This window comes from Chenopodium quinoa, unplaced genomic scaffold, assembly GCF_001683475.1.
Source record: "Chenopodium quinoa cultivar QQ74 unplaced genomic scaffold, ASM168347v1, whole genome shotgun sequence".
In the NCBI taxonomy this organism is placed as follows: Eukaryota; Viridiplantae; Streptophyta; class Magnoliopsida; order Caryophyllales; family Amaranthaceae; genus Chenopodium; species Chenopodium quinoa.
Window position 1 is genome coordinate 813423 of NW_018742616.1, and position 21308 is coordinate 834730.

Below are 21308 nucleotides of genomic sequence, written 5' to 3' on the forward strand. Positions count from 1 at the left end.
ATTGCAAGTTTCCTTTAGAAATCTGTCTATGTTCATTTAGGAAAACGAACACTCCTTTTAATTAAAAAGAAAATAACCGCAAAAACCGTAGACCAGGGAAGCAGCGCGGGCGCGCCACTAGGTCGCGCGGGCGCGCCTCCCCTATTCTGCCAAAATTCTGCAAATTTTCAAAAACTTGGCGTGATTTTGACGCGCTTTTGTAGTGGGCCACACCAACCTTGCGTGGACGCTCCACTACGATACTCTAAATAATCAACATTGTCGAGATTCATGGAGGGGGAAGGGCAGCAGGAAAGGGGAAAGGGCAGGAAAAAGGAAAGAGGAGGGAAGGGGATGGCAGAATGGGGACGGGGATGGGAGGGATGACATAACGGGAAAGGGGAAAGGGAGGAATTACGGGATTGGGGTTTTTTTTTATTAATTTTTTTAATTAAAAAAATTATATTTTCAAACCAATAAAATGATGACACGTGTCCATATAACCTATTAATCAGGTTACCAACAGGTTACAACTTGTTTAAAGCGGACACCCCCTAAAAGTGATATTATTTAGAGATAATCAAAAGGTCGACTTGTTTTTAGCGGATGGTGAAAGGTGGTATTATTTAATGCAATTTTTCCTAATAACAACAACAACAACAACAACAACAACAATAATAATATTAAAAATAACAGTAATAATAATAATAGTAATAATAATAATAATTAATGATAATAATAATAATAATAATAATAATAATAATAATAATAATAATAATAATTCTGAAATCTACTCTATTATGCCCAGAAGCTCAAAAGAACAGGGCCTTACTTTATAGTTTTACAACTCATCCACAAGTACTTACCTGATCTAATCCTTAAGGGAAAAAAAAAAAAAACAAAACCAAAACTTACCTGATGTAAGACCATCTCCAATGGTAAAACTTGAGAGAGTTTTTTTTTTTTTTTGGAGAGAGAGAGTATTTTTTACAAAGTATATCAATAAGTTGGTATATAAACTTAGCAACTCCAAAATAAAGTTGCTAAATTTATATATTCAATTTTGAGTCTCATTTGACAAAAAGTGTAGGCCCTTATCAATATTATAATATATTTTGTAATTTATTTAAGTTTTGAATTATTTTTTTTTTTAAAAACTTACAATTAGTATACTATAGAGTGTTTCACCGTTAGAAAATTAGATTTCACCTGAGTTACTAAATTGAGAAATGAGTTGGGTATCAAATACATTGGAGGTAAAAAACAACTCATTTTGTATTTCAATACTAAAAGTTGAGTCTCACCTATGTATATGGTCTAACGTTTAACCAATACTGTCAAAAAAAAAAAAGGTTCAACTAAATTTTAATTCCACAGTTAAAAAAAAAAAAAAAAAAAGAACAAAAAAAAAAAAATTCTCGTATATTTACAGTTAATCTTTCTTTTCATCTTCCTCCCCGCCAACCTTGACTTGACTGCTTCAACCCTAATCATCCCTCATTCTCTCTCCTCCCTATTTTCTCCACTCCCCATTTTTCAATATACTTCAATTTATTCTCTTTTTATACTATATCAAATTTCAATTCAATTTAACATCAGGTATACCCAGGGAAAAAAATAAAATTTGTGTATGATATATCTTATGATTTCGTGTTAGTTTTCTGGGTGCTTATTTAATCGGTCTAATTCAATCTTAATTAAATTTTGACAGTCAAAAAACAATGGCGAATGATGGGTCGGAAGCAAAGGAATCGGCTTTATTGTGTTCTCGATGCTCCAAACCTGCTCATCTTCAGTATGTAATTTTTTTTTTTTTTTTTTTTTTTTTTTTTTTAAATTTTATTTAAAATTTTGATTTTTTTGTTGGCTTCTTGATTAATTGAATGCGCCACATTTTACTTTACATTGGTTTTAACATTAATTTGTAGAATATTTTTTTCTTTTTTCTGGTTAAGGTTTGTTTGAGTTTTAATTTATTGTAAAAGACAGTTTTGTGAATTGGAGTAGGGGACTCTTTCATTAACTTATACTCCATCTTACTTACTTTACGGGGGCATTTGGTACGAGGATAGGGATAGAAGGGTGGGATGAGGATATGGAATCGACTAGGGAGGGAGGCAGGCGGGGATGGAGAGAAGACTAGAGGATTAAGGGAATGAATTATGAAGTACCTATAAGTATAATAAAACAATTTCATTTAATTAATTCATATTTTTTTTGTAATACGAAGTAGTAAATTATTAATAATACAATTATTGAGGCCGAAAGATATTGTGGACAAGCCTACTAATTAATTTTTTGTAAGGAAGGTGATCTTGTAATGCTTATTTGGGATTGTGAATGGGGAATACCAACATTGTATTGTGCATGACAGCAAAAACATACCTATGAAGTTAAAATACTTATGTTATGATCAATGAGTAAATAACATGCATTCCAGATCTGCTTGTGTCAATTTTGTGGTATACTCTAGATTTCACGAGATTATTCAACAAACGAGTTTAAAGTATATGAGCTCAATTCAACTCGTATGATTTAATTTTTGCAGGTGTCCAAAGTGTGTACAATTGAAGCTCCCAAAGGAAGGTGCTGCTTTCTGGTAATTATCTATCTTTCTTTCTTTCTTTTTTTTTTTTTTTTTTGTTTTTGGCAACTATAACGTAGTCAAAATTCACATGGGCTTTGTTTGTGAATTTGTAATTATATTCTACTTGGAAGCTTTAATTATGTCATTGCACTCTTTAGTTCTCTAGGCCTTATCTATTACGGAGTATAATTCTTCAAGACTTTGGAGAATGAGAGGGTGGTGGGGCTTGAGGGGCGGGGATATTACTTTGAGAAGGGTGTTCCTGCCATTACTGACTTTCTGGCATCCGTGCTTTCAAGGGTGCATAGATACAATGGCTGATACATAATCATGTTTTTCTATTTATTTTTAGCCTGTTGATTGACAAACTTTTACCTATTTTAGTTCCCAGGAGTGTTTCAAGGAATCTTGGAGCTCTCATAAATCGGTGCATTCAAAGGCAAGTACATCTTCTTTACAGATTGATGCTTCTGGGGACAAAAATAGTGAAGGTTGGCTTTATTGCTTACGAAAAGGACAATCTCGGACTTCAAAACTTCCGTATTTCGATTGGACAGGGTATCACGTCAACATTACTCTTTTGTGGATACATTTCTGATAACAGCCCTTCTTTTTACGTACTTATTTTTTTTTATATGTTTATACTATGATTTACTGTTACTGCGGTTATGAATGAAAACACGCATCTTGGTGTTGACATCTCATATTTTTGACCTTTACTGAACTGCAACCTTTTCCCGTGTAGATCATTACGGCCGTACCCCATATCAAGTTACCGTACTGTACCAAAGCACATTGAGCTACCTGATTGGGCTGTGGATGTAAGTTTTTTCATTCTATTGTCAGCAAGTGTATTTCCCTTGAATGTTGATTTCCAGACAGTTACAGGCGATGAGACAATGATGACCCCTTGGAGATACCTGATTTCCTTTATATGAACTCTGATATTTATGAATCTGCAACTTATGAAGTCTTTATGAGATGCTTTTAATACATATAGGGTATCCCCAAGATTGAGCCTGAGAGCAACCTGCAGCACATTGTCGAGGTATGCTTCAATACTTTACTCCTCATACTTGGGTAGACTCATAGAGATTAATTGTCCAGTCGTATATGAACTTTTTTTTTTATTATTATCCCTTTCTGTTTTCTTATTGACTTGTTATTTTGAAGATTAAAACTCCAGAGCTGATACAGAGAATGAGGGAGACTTGCAAGGTAAGTTCATTTTGTTAATTTAGGTTTTTATTATTAAGTACTGAGAAATTTTTCGCTTTTTATAGAGTGCTGCTTAGTTTAAATATAACTTTTGTTTGTTACTGTGAACATCTTGTTTCCTGAATTTTTCACTTTTTATAGAGTGCTCCATATCTGTGAGTATTTTGTAGTGCTTATAAACTGAAAATCCCATGAGGTTGTCTTTGTGATGATGCAAAGCATTTAATCTCTTTTGTTTCATACAAAGCATCTTCTTAGATGGAAGATATGTTTGATACGAGTCTAATTACTAATTTTTAGTGTTAGCTTTTGATATCTTATGAAAACTATAGACTAGAGTGGATTTGGTTCTAAGCAGCTGTATAATCACGTGTGGGTAACCTTACTGGAGAATGATAAGTTTACATCTAACATTGATCTTAGTGAAACTGCATTTGGTTCACTATTCTAAATCAACTGTGTCATTAGTGGTTTTGCAAGCCTATTTCATGTGACATTTGTATATATAAGCTTACCCTTGAAGAATGGTTTTCATCCTAGATGCCTTGTGTATTGTTTACTACCACCTTCCAGTGGGGGTGGGGTAGGGGTTTTGGATAGTTGATTGTCTGTGGAATAGTGTAAGACGTTACTATCCTCTCGATTAGCTAGCATTTGTGAACTGATTGTTCACCTTTGGTAGGGAGTCTCGGTTAGGTCTTGATGTTATCTACAATCAGCTTACCGATACTTTCTTGCCCTTTTCCATTTGATTTGCTAAATTGAACTCTGACAATGGCTGTCTCCAGATTGCTAGGGAGGTTTTGGATGCGGCTGCGCGTATTATTAGACCAGGCATTACGACAGATGAGATTGATCGAGCAGTCCATGAAGCTACTGTAGCTGCAGGTTTGTGTTGATTTATGACACGAATTAAATAAGTTGTCCTTTGACTTTTTTAAATTTTGCGTTCAACTCTCCACCTAAATCTGTTTTTTTTTTTTTTTTTAGCTTTATGAGTTTTCTCAGGAAAAAGAAGTCTTGTAATATTTCAGTTTCACTTACTAAACATGCAATTTGGGGGAAAAATGTTTTGAAATTCCTGCTTTAAGTTTCTGTTTTTTTTTTTTTTGAATTTTGACAAGAAAATCCTTTAAAAGTTAAGGAGATTTGCTTGATGGGATACAGACATACAGTGCTTGAAATTTGATACCATTTTTTCTGACCAACATCGTATTTATTTCTTATGAAGCTTTGAGTATGTATTAATGCAAGAGAATCATATATTATTCATCAATGCATCTCATGGTTATATAACTACCTTTTTTTTTTTTTTTTTTTTTTTTTTTTTTTTTTATGGATGCAGGAGGTTATCCTTCTCCATTAAATTATCATTTCTTTCCGAAATCCTGCTGCACGTAGGTACTTTTACATGTTAATTTTCTTGGAACTTGATTGTGTTTGTGATACCTGTAACTTATATGGAATTTTGTTTGCTCTTTGTAGGTCTGTCAATGAAGTCATTTGCCATGGGATACCTGATGCCAGGTATGTCCTCAGTGTCCGAGTTCTTTTAAATCAGACTTCATCTATGACTTTATGCCTTTGCTTGGTAGCTTTTCTTTTTTTCTTTTTTGGCTACTGGTGTAGAATAACGTCTGGTGTTGGCAACTTAGTGGACTTTCTTACTCTATTAACTTCCCTCACCCCATTTCATTTCACCCTTCTCCACTCCCTCCAAAGAAAAAGATAGAAAGACGTAAAGATAAATTACTCCACTTAACTGCAATTATATAACTTATTTGAAAAGTGTTACTTGTAGTCTTTGACATAAAAGCTTGAAGTTGCATATCATTCATCTTGATTTCTTGGGGGTGATTATGTTTGATAACATATTTCTGTTCTTGCTATGTAATAGCCACCATTTTATTTGATCCGCAAATGGTTATATGTCAGTTTTAAGTGCTTTAATAATGGCTGTTGAACTCGTTGTTTCAGAGTATTAGAAGATGGTGATATTGTAAACGTTGATGTCACTGTTTACTACAAAGGAGTTCATGGTAAGAATTATGTTCCTTGTGCGCTGTTTAACTTGTGATTCAACAAGTTCACTGGGGGTTGGTGTGCTGAATGCTGCCTGTTTGAATCATTTGCAGGTGATCTGAATGAGACCTATTTTGTTGGAAATGTTGATGAAGCATCACAAAAGTTGGTCCAGTGTACATATGAATGCCTGGAGAAAGCAATTTCTATAGGTTAGTGCTGAGTGCATAGAGCACGTGTCTTAAAAAAATTATTTAGAACCCATGCAATAACATAACAAGTTGCGCCTTTACTCTTAAAATAAAATTCTTGACCGTTAATTTCTCAGATAAAGTACTAGTAACTAACACTCTTTTAACGAAATTTATAAACTTTTGAAAATTGGATTTTCAACTAATATCCAGAGATTGCTTTTCATTGACCTTATTTCTGTGTAAAACTAGGAGATTATATCCTCTTTTATCTGTTCAGGTTATTTTGAGTGGTACAAGATCTCATCCTAAGGAGAACAGATTTAAATATAGGAAGGATATAAAGAACCCAACTTTACAATTTTCTCTGCCTAATTATATTATCAAGTCCCTTGAAAGCTGAAATTAAACATATCCAGCATCGAGATAGCATCTAAGCCAACAACATGACAAGAGTGCAGTAGCAACTGACAATTGTAACTGACTATTTTATTCTTTTGCATGTTAAGCCCATTCTTTCCACCGCAATTTGGAAAGTAATGTCAATTATGAGATGAAATTAGACTACTATTGCCATCTAAGTTCTCACCCTCTTTATTATAGTCCTCTTTTGCTGATCAGAGGGGGGGATTAGGTAGGCTTCATTTTTTGTTAATCTAAAATAAAGCATCCAACAAATCTTTGCACTCACATCTTGATTATTAAGGCACTCTTTGGAATTTATGTTTACATTTCTCTGCTGTTGTTGCTTTTAGTGAAGCCTGGCATGAGATTTCGAGAAGTTGGAGAGGTCATAAATCGACATGCTTCTATGTCAGGGTTCTCTGTGGTATGTGCCTACCAAAACTAGTACGTTTAGTCTTAATTGCTAGTTCAGTGATCTAATCAATAACTAATGTGTTTCTTCTATCATGACAAATACAGGTTAAGTCGTACTGTGGTCATGGAGTTGGAGAGCTTTTCCACTGTGCTCCAAATATTCCTCATTATGCAAGTATCCTTGAATAATTACCAAGCAGTCTGTTAATTATGTATTCCGTAATTTACTATAATCTTATGCAATATTGATCTTTTCTGTTCAGCTGGGTTACTGTAGAAAAAACTTTATTGCAGCATTTACAATTGACTTCCTTAACGAAAGCAGGAAATAAAGCTGTTGGTGTGATGAAGGCTGGACAGACCTTTACGATAGAACCAATGATTAATGCAGGTACTTTAATGCAACCATCTGTTTATTGCTTCTCTAATCTCTTTTTATGTATGATTAATGGTTATGCTAGCTTTCATTGTCAAGATAAAAACATTTATCCACTTTTTCTTTTAGGGGTGTGGCGTGACAGAATGTGGCCCGATGGTTGGACTGCTGTTACTGCAGATGGGAAGCGCAGTGCTCAGTTTGAGCATACTTTACTGGTATGTATTATGACCATGCATGGACCATGCTATATTTCTTTCATCTGTTATTCTTAAAAGTACCCTGTGAATTTTTATCTGATTCGAGGGGTTATTTTTTCTTGTCAAATCATACTGCTTTCTCTGTATTCGATTCATTGTATTGACATCATGCAATTTTTAAGAAAATTTAAAATCTGCCTTCGCATTTTTAAAATTAGTCTTACGATTTCATTGCATTGCCCTCAACATGAATCTCTTGTAAACTTTAGTATACCCTTCAACTTTTACGCAAACTTGGAAAGTTGGAAGTTGTTAAAAGCTAAAAGCCTACAAAATACTGGCTGATATATATTCCCTGAATTTGTTATGATGCAGGTGACGGAAACTGGAGTTGAAGTTCTGACGGGACAATTACCTACATCTCCGAAAGTATTCCCTTGGCTCAAAGCTTGAAACTTTACCAAACTAATCTAGAGTAGCAATGATTTTTCTTGTCTTGTTTTTTTTTAACAGATTTCAAATAGAAATTTTATTTTCATTGGAATCATACTATTTTTTTTACTAGTATTTTCATTCGAATCAACATTTTTTATTGGAATCATTTGAATCATACTATTTTATTTTCATTATTCATTCGAATCTACAATTTTTTTTTTTTTTTGGAAAAAAAATACAATTCAAAGAATAATAACTTGCTACTGAAGACACAATATACTTGCGACAATGTTTGACTGCAACCAAAAAAATTAGATACAACTCATACTAATCCGTGGTTTATACACACGGGTGTACAGTGCTCATCGTACACCCGGATAAATAAAAAAAAGGCGGAAAGAACATCCTGTGTTTCATAAAGAACATACATGTATTTGACAAAGAACATGTTTGTATTTGACAAAAACATGCATTACCAAAGAACACAAAGATATAATAAAAAGAACGAGATAAAAACTTGATAAAATTTTCTGAAAAATTACACATTATTAACGGGAAAAATTTAGAGGTGATAAAAAATCGAGTAGGGCCGGGCCATATCATAATTTCTCGTGCCCAAACCCGTAGAAAAGTAGCGGGTTTTTGGGCTTTTTTCGAACCCGGTTCGAGTTTTAACTAATAATGTATTTTTAGGTTTGCCCAAACCCACCCTATTTCGGGCCGGATCGGGTCGGGATGCGAGTCATGCCAATGTTGATCACCTCTTAAAAAATCCTTACCAAAGATATCATTCCCCAAAAAATAGTTTTCTATCTCTCCAAAAAAAATTCAACTTCCCATAATAATTTAGTTTTTTTTTTTACTCTAACATTATTTTCAATTAAAAATAATTTAAGATTTCAATATCAAATTTCAAAATACCATATGTTAAAAGAACATAATTTATATTGTAAAGTACATATAGTTAATACCTAAATAACACACTAATCAAACTCAAAGAATATACGATAATAAAAGTAATTTAAATATGACATATGATAATAAAAAATAGAATTTGGGAGTCACTACGACCTTAAAGAACATACACGCCAAATTCAAAGAACATACTTTGTATTATTAAACCCAAAAAAAATATATGTTTATCAACATATGTTAAATAACATAAGTTATAATATAAAGAACATATAATTTTACTCAAAGAACACACTGATCACACTCAAAAAACATATTAAAGGTATGTTCTTTGTCAAACATAGGTATGTTCTTTATCAAACACTATATGTTCTTTCCGCCTTTTTTTTGTTTACCCGGGTGCACCATGAGCATGGTGCACCCGGGTGTATTATCTAATTTTCAACTCATACTAGTAATCTAGTATATTAAGCCGACTATGCTTTTGTTAAACATTATTAACGATCAAGACTAAAATATAAAATAAAAGGGACAGAAAAGTAACAAATTAAGGACAAACCCTATTTTGAATAATTCATATATCACAGATTAATATTAATTCACATGTGTAGTTCTAAGAAAATGTAAAATCTCAACTAAAAATTTGGAAAATACATGATTAAAAAAACCCTAGTTCATTCACAGTAATTTATTGTTGAAATTCCAATTGGTTTGCCAATATAACTCCTTAACCATACTTTGCTATCTTTTATTGAAATCATGTCATTACCAAAACCTAATTCGTCGTCTACGTGACAACCTTGCATTAGATCACCCCCGCATACAACTTCATTGTTATCTCCTTGACCATACTTTGCTAACTACGCATCAATATCAAAATCTGAATCAAACAACTCTTCTATTGAAATCATGTCATTAACAAAACCTAATTCGTCGTCTACGGGACCTTCTAGCTTTAGATCACCCCCGTATACAAGTTCATTATTATCTCCTTGACCATACTATGCTAACTCCGCTTCAAGATCAAAATCTAAACCAAACAACTCTTGTATTGAAAACAATTTATCGCCAAAACCTAATTGGTCATCCTTGTTGCATTTGATAATCGCCGCATACAACTTGATTATTATGTACTTGACCAGACCACTTTGCAAACTCCGGTGCAAGATCAAAGTCAGAACCACACAAATAATCCTGTATTGATAACACGTCATCGCCACAACCTAAATGCTCATTATCTACGAAACCTGCTTGTTGCATTTGATCACTGCCGCCTTCTTATACATGATTTTCTTGTTCATCATGTTGTGGAAGCACCACATCATTATTATTAGTTGTACTGCCATCAACGGGAACACCTTGTTGGTTAAAAGATTTCGGCATAAGAAAGTCCTTGTTCATTCACCGGCGGTACCAAGTTTATGTGTTGCCTTTTGTTTTCTTGAACAACATTATCGTTGTTAGTAGTATTACCAACACTAACACGTAGTCTTTTTTGTCTAATTGTGGAGACATTATTAATGTTCTCCTCCAAAACATTACTCGTAAACTCATGCATACTCCATTCAAATTCAACTCCATGAACTTCAACAGGTTTCGAAGTCCAATGACTTCCTCTTCGCCAGTACAGGTATTCTTGGCAACAACCGGATCACTTCTTTGAAGTTTCCAAGTACCAAATCTACCCGCCGTTCGTATTCTATTCTTAACACGATTACAATCTCTGTCACCAGACGACACATTCTTGGGGATAGTAAAGAAATACCGGACTGTGTCCTCTTCTTCACGGTCAGATTCTTCGAAAGAGTCGAACACAGTTGACGGATGATCAGCATTTTCGCCGAAAATATTATTAACAAGAGGCATCCTAGGACAAGATAATGGTGAATCAGCTCATCGTCTTTGGGATTGAAACGATAGCCGGGTGGTAGTTTAGACATGTTCATTCACTAATCAAGGATCAATACTCTTTTTACTCTTAATTAATTAGAGAACATGTAAAACAAAGAGAAAGAATAGGGATTGCTACGTAGAATTGTGTTTTATGAATTATGATGAGAATTAATTAAGACATTTGAATAGTTTATATAATAGGAGGGAGTCGGCTAATACGTACTATAACTAACTTATCATTTATTTATTTATTTTAGGAAATAACTAATCTATCTTTTTTTTTTTTTGTTCTTTGAAAAAACCCTTTAAGGGAGCTTAAATAACTAACCTATCTTGATAGATATTTAAGATAAACTTTATATCTTTCTCTATCAACAAAGATAAAATTAAAAAAAAAAAAAAATTACATAATTTTTCAATTTTTTTTTTTTTTAAAAAAAAAGAAAGAAAAGAGTATGAGTTTATTTTTTTTAAAAATTTTTTCATAAAAAAATCATAAAGCTTATTAAATTACTACATAATATATTTAATATATGAGTTTAGGTTGCGCCTTTCACAATAAATCTTGTGTATTACTCAATATTTTGTAAAACATTATAAATTAAGTAATATGTCACAGGTTTTGTAAATATAATGGATCATGTGAACATTAGTAGGCATAAAATTACAAGCATTAGTCCATACAAGTTTAGAATTGAACCAATTGAATACTAAGGTCCTGTTCTTTTGAGCTTCTAGGTAGAGCGGAGCAGGAGTCAGCAGAGTAAAGCAGATTTCGGTAGAGTAGAGCAAATTTCATTATTATTATTATTATTATTATTATTATTATTATTATTATTATTATTATTATTATTATCATCTCAAAAACAGACAAAGTCATACAACTTACAATAAATTAGTGGGAAGCCGAGATACAAACTGGACCCCCACTCCTTTAGCTATAGCAAAGCCTACCCTAGTGAAGATATTATTATTATTATTATTATTATTATTATTATTATTATTATTATTATTATTATTATTATTATTATTATTATTATTATTATTATTATTATTATTATTATTATTATTATTATTATTATTATTATCTCAAAAACAGACAAAGTCATACAACCTACAATAAATTAGTGGGAAGTCGAGATACAATCTGGGCCCCCACTCCTCTAGCTATAGCAAAGCCTACCCTAGTGAAGATATAAGCTGCAGCACGAGCCCCGATGTCTTGCGTCGTCGAGAACCTCTGAACCCGCTTCAGCAACGCAACTGCCTCCTTCTCTAATTCCCCAAGTGAAGAAAAGGAGAAGGGAATGAAACCGTATCCAATCAGCCGACAACTAGCCTCATACTTCACCCGCTTCCGATTAGCCGCATCAGCTACAACCCGTCCAGGAACAAAGTCAGATAGCCCTGTCTGTGTCAAAGGAGAAGACCCTGTTAAGTCCACACAAACACCGCGACCACGATCCCAGGAATAAAGTAACACATCAGCAGGTCTGAGGGCTCCGTCATTCCCTCCAGACAACCCTATGTCAACCTCCTTTCTTGCTGAAATCCCAGATCTGTAGCAGATATCAACAAGGGTATCCCGGACAACATTATGTCGATGTTAAATACCCACAATACCAGCACACGATACCGCGTGATCACCGAAAATATCCCCAGTAAAAACCCGAGAACAAGCAGAGCACGACATCGAGATAGAGAACAATGGAATACCCATCCTATAGCACAACACACATCGGTAGGTCTTTGGGTTCATTGTCTGACCCAACCCAGAAATAGGGACTGCCCGAAGCCAAGCAGAGGTGTCATCTCCCTGCTGCGATTTCCATAATGCTAATTGCCGAGGAGACAAAGAATAGGCGGATTCTGCAGAAGCGGTAACCTTTGTGAAATATATATCTACCAATTTCTTCATGAGTTTAGGGGCAGCGACCTCACTAGGATTACTCATAATGTCAGACTCTACTATTCCATTAAACAGACTCAACGCAACTGCAAAGGCTCGTCCAAGACCAACAATGCCAGCATGTCGTAAAAGCTGCGTCTGCAACCCAACAGACTGTAACCGAGAAGCAAGAAAAGCATAATGACGAACATCACCTGCGGAATATATCCCAAGCCCTCCAAACGCAAATGGTAAGGTGGCAAGCCGCCATTGCCAATCGCCAAACCCAGGCCCCGACGCAGTAACAATACGCTCCAAGGAAGATCAAAGAGCCCTGTCGAATGTGCGCTGAGTCGTCTCAAAAGTACTAGGAGGACAAGTACGCAATGCAAAGTAGAGTTTAGAAACTCCGGTACATGCCCTAAGTAACAATAGCTCACATTGAGGATCATCAAGCATAGCAACCTTATCCATAAGCGCAATGGTCTTGGTCACCCTCTGCATCACAAGCTCTCCACCAAAACCGGAGTCGGAACTAGCAGGACCACCAAGCAACTTGACACCACGCAAAGGTCGAGCAATATTGGGCGGAAAAACACCCACAAGCTTGCTTCGAGGGTCTTCTGTAGGCCAGAAAACTTCAGTTTTTTCCACATTAAGATGTAACCCAAAACGAGATCCTTCCTCCATAATCAAATGCAGAACCTTCCTTACCACCAAAGTGTCACCAATAACAGTGTCGTCGTCCAAATACCATGCATGAAGACTTAAGTCAAAAGCATCTCTGATTTTACAAACCAGGGGATGCAAAACCAAAGCAAAAAGTAGAGGACCAAGGGGATCACCCTGCTGCACTCCTTGACACGACCATAAGGATTGGTCCCCATAATACAATCTGGCTGGATTAGAATAGCATAATTCAACCCATCGCGAAATGCCCGGACAACAACGACGAACTTCACGCAACATGACCGTACGATCAACAAGATTGAAGGCATTTTGAAAATCCACCAACATAGAAAGATCAACATCAGAACCACGGTCCTCAATCAACCGATTCACAGCATGAAGAATTGCCTCACCACCTGAAGAAACCCCAATGCCAAATTGAAGACCATCAAAGTAACTTCCTAAAGACTGGCCAACCATAACAGCACCCACCTTCGAAACCAGATGCTGCCAAATAGTACCCACAGCTATAGGACGAATACCACCACCGGGCTTTACAAGTGGGGTAAGAAGAGCACTAGCAATATACTCTCCTAGTTCCATAGGACACTTTCCAGCTAGAAAGAGATTAACCACCGCGGAAATAGAGTCAACTAACTCATCTGATACAGCCACAGCAGCACCACTCAAGCAATCCAGAAGGTGCTGAGCACGTAAACCGTCCCTACCACAAGATGTGCCACGTGGAAAACTCTTAATCCGTTCCAAAACAGCAGAAGTAGTAACGAGAAGAAGGCCATCAACAGGTATATCAGGCAAGGATGGAGCTGGAGAAGTAGGGTGTTTAGACTGTAAATCCGCGAGAGTGGCGTCATTATAAGGAGCAACGCCTGAAGAAGAAAGAACCCGAACTGCAGCAGTGTAATGGCCGTCACAAATCTTCCTACGACATTGCTTGATATTACGCTCCTCCAAATCAAGGTCCTCATCACCAACCAGGGGCGGAGCTAGAAGGGGATGAGTGGGGACACTTGTCCCCCCATTTTCAAAAAAAAAAATTAAAAAAAAAAATTTTAAAAAAAAAAACAAAAAAACGCAATTACAGAGTGCTCTGTGCGACATTTGCAGCCAAACCCTAAGTCTTTCAATTTTTAATTTCTCTCTCTTCGATTCGCCCTCACCTCGCCAGAGTCGCCTGACGCTGTCCACCGTTCTCCGGCAGTTCGCAGCAGTGAGGCCAATGACGAGGTTCGACAGACGACAGCGCACAGCGGACAACCTTCAATTCCGTTCGACAGTCACCAAAATTAAAAAACCAAAGTCCTGTCTGTCGCTCGGTCGCTGCCTGCCAAACCCCTCATCGTCGTCGGTCGTCCGTCAGTCGCCAGTCGCCGCCTCGGTCATCTTCTGGTCTTCGCTGCATCTAAAGGTATGTCTTAACTCTTAAATATATTAATTTGTTCTTCTAATTGAAAATTTGAAATCCCCAATTTGCAATTTTAATTGTTAACCCAATAACCCTTTCTTTCTCCCCGTACTTTACTTATTTTCTGAGGCTATATATTCTGAAAAGGGTATCGGAATTTGTGTCAAATATTGAAGGGGATTTGTTTTGGTCTTTAAATGGGGTTGGTGCTCCTGATTTGATCTTTATTTATGTGCCTGAAGGGTGCCGAGTTGATGCCCCTTTAAATTTGAGGTCTTTCTCACTGAAAGGGAGTGATGCCGAGTCGAATATGTTGCCGGTTTCGAACCCGAGAGTATTGGTGTTGATAGAAGGGAGGAGAGGTGGGTATAGTTGAGGTGTTTTTAGGTGGAGATGGTAACAAGTGTTATTGGGCTAATTATGTTCTTGAGGTGATCATCGGTGAAGGAGCAACATTTAGCCATTTTTATGTACAAACACAATCTTTGGGAGCTGCCCATATTAAATGGACTTCCATTAGGCAAGTATATTTGGTTCTGCTTTTATTATGTTTTTGTTGATTAAGTGTCATTATGTGCAACACTTTAGATTTTGTGATATCCTTTGCTTATAATCCTGTTAGTGCATTATCATGTGATTGCTTATACTTCTATTCTTGTTGGTGCTTTGGTATATCAGGATTAAATACATTATAATGCAACTGTCTTCGCTTTTATATTATATCCATAATTTGTCCCCCCAATTTGAAAATTCTGGCTCCGCCAGTGTCACCAACCACTGATAAAGTAGGAGAATCCTCTGCCAAAGTATCCCTCACAAGCTGCCAATTACCACCTGGGGCACTCCAAAAACAAATAGCACGGGAAATACTCTCTTCTTGATGCCGACGTCTTACCGAAGACCTAGACTCAGAGCTACTCCGCAAGCGAAAGGTTTTAAGGGTGCAAAGAGGTAACACCAACAAAGAGACCCAACTAGAAATGTCATCAGGCCTAGAGATCACCTTATCAAGGGCACCTTTCAGAACCCGAGAAAACCCCAAACGACACTTGGGAGGTATAGACTTCACGGTACGAAACACCTTGGAGAACAAACAATCAAGAAGAGCCACATCAAAACCAAAATGTTGATCGTGCACCAAACCACCTATGCGCCCAAGTTGAGCCAAAGAAGAGGGAGCTTGCGGCTTGGAGAAACCATGAAGCACAAAACGAACAACACCATCTCCTTCATCCGGGGGTGTCACAACCTCACTCCGACTACGGCGACACTTAGCCCGATGCGTATTCGTTTTGTAGCAAACCCCACATAACCAAATCCCCATACGCGAAAAAGTTACTTCAGCCTCAGTATAAATAGCCAAATTAGAAGTAAGAGAATGTCGTGTGATATCCCGCGCATCAATACAAAAATGACGATCACAAAGATGTTTGATAAGAGAACTTCTACTAAGGCCATTCCCACGTCCATCTTGACAACCACTAAGACCCACAAAGGGGCAATGAAACTTCACCGACATGGCTACACACAGCCACCACCATTAACCACCAAAAACCTGCACCCAAATGCACAAGGAACTGCACCCGAACTAACCAGGGAAATGCAGCCAAAAAAGAACACAAAATAGCACCCAAACAAACCAGAAAATTGCACCACAAAAGCAAGCAAACCAACCCCCAAACTGACCATAAAGATGCACCTAAAAAGCACTCAAAGCAGGTCCCAAACGGACCAGAAAAGCACACCACAAAAACGTACCAGAAATTTCAGCAAACAGACGATGTATTAGCCAGAAAATTCGCCTGTAAAACGCCACCAAAAGGCAGTAACCACAGCCCACCTTGCCGGAGCAAATACTCGCCGGAAGCTCACCCAGAAACCCGTCAAATAAACGCTTAGAAAACCGCCCCAAAGTCGCCCTTAAACTGCCAAAACTCGCACAAAACAGGCCTGAAAACTGCACCAATAATGGCTGAAAACAACCCTTGAAACTACCCAGAACTTGCTGCCTGACTATTATTATTATTATTATTACCGCATTATTATTATTATTATTATTATTATTATTATTATCATCGCATTATTATTATAATCATTAAATATTATTATTAAATATTAATTATTATAATAATAATAATAAGTATTATTAAATATTATTTATTTATTTATTATTATTATTATTAAATATTATTTATTTATTTATTATTATTATTATGATTATTAAATATTAGTTATTATTAAATATTAATTATTTATTATTATTATTAAAAATTAATAATTATTATTTTTAAATATTAGTCAGGAAAAATTGATTCTAATAATCCCACCTTTGGTCGGTTCGCTGTTAATAATCCCACCTTTATATGTCATTCTCTTTTATTGGTCCCTTGTGACCGGTAACCTGTATATTAGGTTTTTTTGTTGTTGTTGTTGTTGTGATTTTAGTGACACATGTCAATAATACATAAATGGTCAAAAAAGAAAAAGAAAAGGATAAAATTAATTTATTTATTTTTTTAAAAAAAACAGCCACCCCCCAAACACTAACGCCACCTCATCCACGCTTCCGGCAACCATTCCTCTCTTCAACCTTCCCCTAAAATTAAACCACCGCGATTCCCACCCCCACCCCAGATCACCCTTTTCCCCTTCCCTGGCGTCGAAAGCAACACCAGTGAGTACAGCAATGGAGGTTGTAACAAACATGACAACTTCACGATTTTCAACGATGACCGCAACAGCAAAAAAGTCTTCAAATTACGTGTTTAATTGCTTGAAATTTCCCTTAAAAATAGCACTCATGAGATCTAAAGGTGAAACCTTGATTGGGTTAGAAGTTGGAACCCATTTGATTGACGAAAAACACTGATCAAATTTGTTTGATATTTTGATGAAAAAAATTCGAAGATTTGATTAAAACCCAAAAATCAAATATGGTGGGAAGAAATAATTATAGAACAAAGTAAAATGGAGTCTCTTGCAAAATAAGTTTAATTTTAGGGGAAGGGGGGCGATAGTCGTGGTGGTTTTAGGTGAAGGGGAGGCCGTTCGTTGGGTGGGTATGGGGAGGGAGGTTCTGCGGTGGTGGTGATGAGGAGGGGATGGGGTAAGCCGGAGAGTGGATGGGAGGTGGGGATGGGGTGGTGTAGGGGTTTGGGTGGCTGGTTTGTTTTTCCTTTTTCATTTTTTTCTTTACTTTGAATATTTATTTAGTTTTTTTAAAAAAATTTACAACTAATCACAAAGTGACACATGACACTGTAACCTATTAAAACCGGTTACCAACAAGTTATGGACTATTAGAAGAAGAACCTCTTTAAAGGTGGGATTATTAAATAATAATCCAAAGGTGGGATTATTAACGGCAAACCGGCCAAAGGTTTTAGAATCAATTTTTCCTAATAGTTATTATTTTTAAAATATTAATTTTTATTATAAAAAATCAATTATTATTATTATTATTAATAATAATAATAATAATAATAATAATAATAATTATTATTATTATTATTATTATTATTATCATCATTATTATTACTATTTTTATTACTATTATTATTATTATTATTAAATATTAATTATTATTATTATAACTGTTAAATATTAATTATCTATTATTATTATTAAATATTAAATATTATTATAATAATTCAATATTAATTATTATTTTTAAGTAGCTCAACTCTAAAGAACAGGGCCTAAAATGACATACAAAAGCATTTGACAACGCTCAAATGAAAGAATACACAAGATTATACAGAAAACTCGTTAATGCGGGATATGAATCTATTCTACTCTCCACCTTCAACGCAGAAGGCAGTATGAGTCTGTTCATAGAAACTGGTGTGGTATTTAAGTTGTGGGAGTGCTTCAAGACATGCTACAATTCAAAACAAGAAATCATCGTCTTCTGGCGGACCCTTCCGAATCTTTTCTTGTAATTCCAATTGCTTTGGCCATACAAGTTCAGTTCCTTCACCTGACTTGGAGAAATATCTCTCCAACACCATCTATTTGAAGTAAAGCAATGGAGTAAGATATGCCATAAATAATAAAAATATAACAGCAACAAAAACAAAACCTTATTCCCAAAAGGGCTAGTATGCAATCAAATCAAAAATAAAGAGGTGCTTTTTGCAAAGATAATACGGAGTAGTTAAATAGTCTCTAATTGGCAACAAAACATTGACCTGGTCGATGAAGGTCAAAGTGAATTATGGAAAAAGAACATCAGGCAATAAAATGTTGTAAACTGTACCATTGCAGCATAGGCATCGATTTTTCCATGACGTGTAGACTTGTTGACACCCCTGAAGGAGTTAAAGGAGTACCAGTCAATACATAGGAAGTGCTAATTTAAGTGGATCATAAACCAAGAGAGCAAACTTATTCAAAATTCAGTCATCAACCTTCATAATTGTTAAAGTGCCCTGTATATCACACACAAGGCATAGTAGCAAAAAACTCACAGGTTGATCATTCGATCCATTGCTTCAACTGATGTGCCATATTCATCCTGCAAATAAACCCTCCAGCCCCTTCATATCACAGAAAGAGCGTCGATAAATCATCAATTCTTAGCCACGAAGAATCAGTACTAATGCACCATCCCAATATGTCAGTTGTAAGTTTTGAGCTAACAGAATAAAAGATTATCAACAGCTAAGCACAGCTCCTAAGTCGAGTCAGAATGTTGTTCAAAGCCAAAATCAGTGAATCTCAGACAAGTTTTAGCAACATAAGACCTCTGCAAGGACTGCAACAACGTATACATCATCAAAAATGAATGTAAAATACTGTAATACAGTATTTAAAGCATATCACTAATTGACACTCCTTGATTGATATGCGCTCAATTTATAAGCTGAAGAGGAAGCTGATGGAGTCATTATCACAACAAATTATTCAGGATACAATACACCCTTCACCAAAGATTACTATCGCAACAAAATTCAATACGGAGTAGATAAATTAAGGTCACCACTTGCCTCCACTCGATCTTTAACACTAACACTAACAGAAAAGAAAAGTGTAATAGAATGTATATTATCAACAAAAAAATCTATCAATAATACGACCACACTATACTTCAATCATAGCCAAACTTATTTCTACATTATAGCAAATGTGACATCCAAAGATATTTTCATAAATTGGTTCAAAAACCATCATTAAATAAGCCAGTTTAAATAATGATACATCGTGGATGTCAATTAGTTTAGTTGATTAATATCTTGCAGTGGTACCCAAGACCTTATCGAATCATGTTCACATCATTTTCCTTTGCAGCTCCTTAATATACAAAAAAAAAAAAAAAAAAAAGAATATGAATAAATGAAATTACCTCTCAGCAGCCCTGACAGCCAACCTTCCAGCGACGCTACGAACTTTGTTGGATTGAGGGGTCTCATTTCCATCACTTGACTTTGGCAACCCAATTATAAATTCATCTACTTCCTACAATTTTATATAATCAAACTTAAACACTAATTGAAAATATATGAAGTTAGTAATAAAACCCACAAAAATTACCTCTTTTTCTGCAATTTCAATAAGTTGAAGCTCAAGCTTCTGCCCTCTCAAATTCAACACCTAAAAATGAAAGGAAAAAAAAGAACCCCCTAATAAACACAAAGTTGAAAGAAAACCCAGAAATTTAAAATAGAAATTTGCAGGGAAAATATGGGGATTTACAGATAAAGGGCGAAAGGAGAAGCCTTTGCTAATGGCAAGGCCAGTATGAGACAATCCCAAATCTACCCCTAAGCTGAAACCTCCTCTCCAAAGTGGGTCTTGTTTTCTACGAAAGGCATTTGGGGGAATTTCATTGCTCAAGGGCACTGACCCTCTTATTGTAGCACCATTGAAATTAAGGGATTTACATGGTATTTGCAGAGAAGAAGTTGAGAACTTAATGATTTTATTTTGAAGATTAAAGAAGGTTGAAGAATAAGGTACATGAAATTGGAGGGAAGTTTGGAGTTTGTAGGGTAATAACGGTTGAAGAGGTACTATTTGAATTGCCATTGAAAATGTATCAGAATTAGGGAATGAGAACATGAAATGCAAAAAGGGGTATGGACTTCAAAGAAATCAAGCATAGATTGTGCAAATTTTAGGGTAATATAGTAATTTTATGTTGTTTAATTTTGGTGAAAAAAATTGTAATTGTTTAGCTCTAATTTCTTATCTTGTCATCATGTTCGTAAAGTCAGGAATGTCGTTGCTCATTAAACTATAATATTATTTCTTTCTAATAAGGTTTAGCATATACTTGTGAAATGCTTTCTCGAGGTATCATAGCCTTGATAGAACTTGATTTAGTTGATTAGTGAAAGGACTGAAAGCTGCTCTCTTGCGGTATCTCCCTACTTAAATTATTTTTTTGTATAAGTCAATTCTAAAAATTCAATCAGTATAAACTTAATTAATCATCTTTAAGGTGATAACTATAAGATACTAGATTCAAGTGTTTAAAATCATATCTCACTAACATTATGCGTAACAATATGATTTAAAAGGAGTAAAGTAATTCTTTTATTTACCCCTCAATTTGGATTCACTTGTATATACAATGAAACAGACAGAATTATTAATTTTGGATGCAGGGAGAATTCGGTTCGTATGTTTATTGAGGCTTAACTAAGAACTTGTCAAATGTCACGTATTTTGAAATGAGAAAAAAAATAAATA

General features: G+C 35.4%; 2 protein-coding genes across 2 annotated transcripts; one reads left to right on the top strand and one right to left on the bottom strand.

The window, feature by feature from the left end:
* Positions 1-1137: 1137 nt before the first annotated feature.
* Positions 1138-8002, top strand: LOC110721479 (methionine aminopeptidase 1A-like). Its single transcript, XM_021900634.1, has 17 exons — positions 1138-1578; positions 1691-1774; positions 2528-2578; positions 2951-3124; positions 3312-3387; positions 3567-3614; positions 3740-3784; positions 4573-4672; positions 5130-5181; positions 5270-5311; positions 5762-5823; positions 5920-6018; positions 6753-6826; positions 6922-6991; positions 7142-7207; positions 7322-7410; positions 7768-8002. Exons 2-17 carry the CDS (start codon positions 1701-1703, stop codon positions 7843-7845), a joined length of 1200 nt encoding a protein of 399 aa, XP_021756326.1. The 5' UTR covers positions 1138-1578; positions 1691-1700; the 3' UTR covers positions 7846-8002.
* A 10291-nt stretch (positions 8003-18293) lies between these two features.
* Positions 18294-20860, bottom strand: LOC110721480 (putative pre-16S rRNA nuclease). Its single transcript, XM_021900635.1, has 6 exons — positions 20310-20860; positions 20148-20207; positions 19960-20072; positions 19085-19153; positions 18874-18925; positions 18294-18625 (listed from the first exon to the last, which is right to left on the bottom strand). Exons 1-6 carry the CDS (start codon positions 20673-20675, stop codon positions 18503-18505), a joined length of 783 nt encoding a protein of 260 aa, XP_021756327.1. The 5' UTR covers positions 20676-20860; the 3' UTR covers positions 18294-18502.
* Positions 20861-21308: the final 448 nt, after the last annotated feature.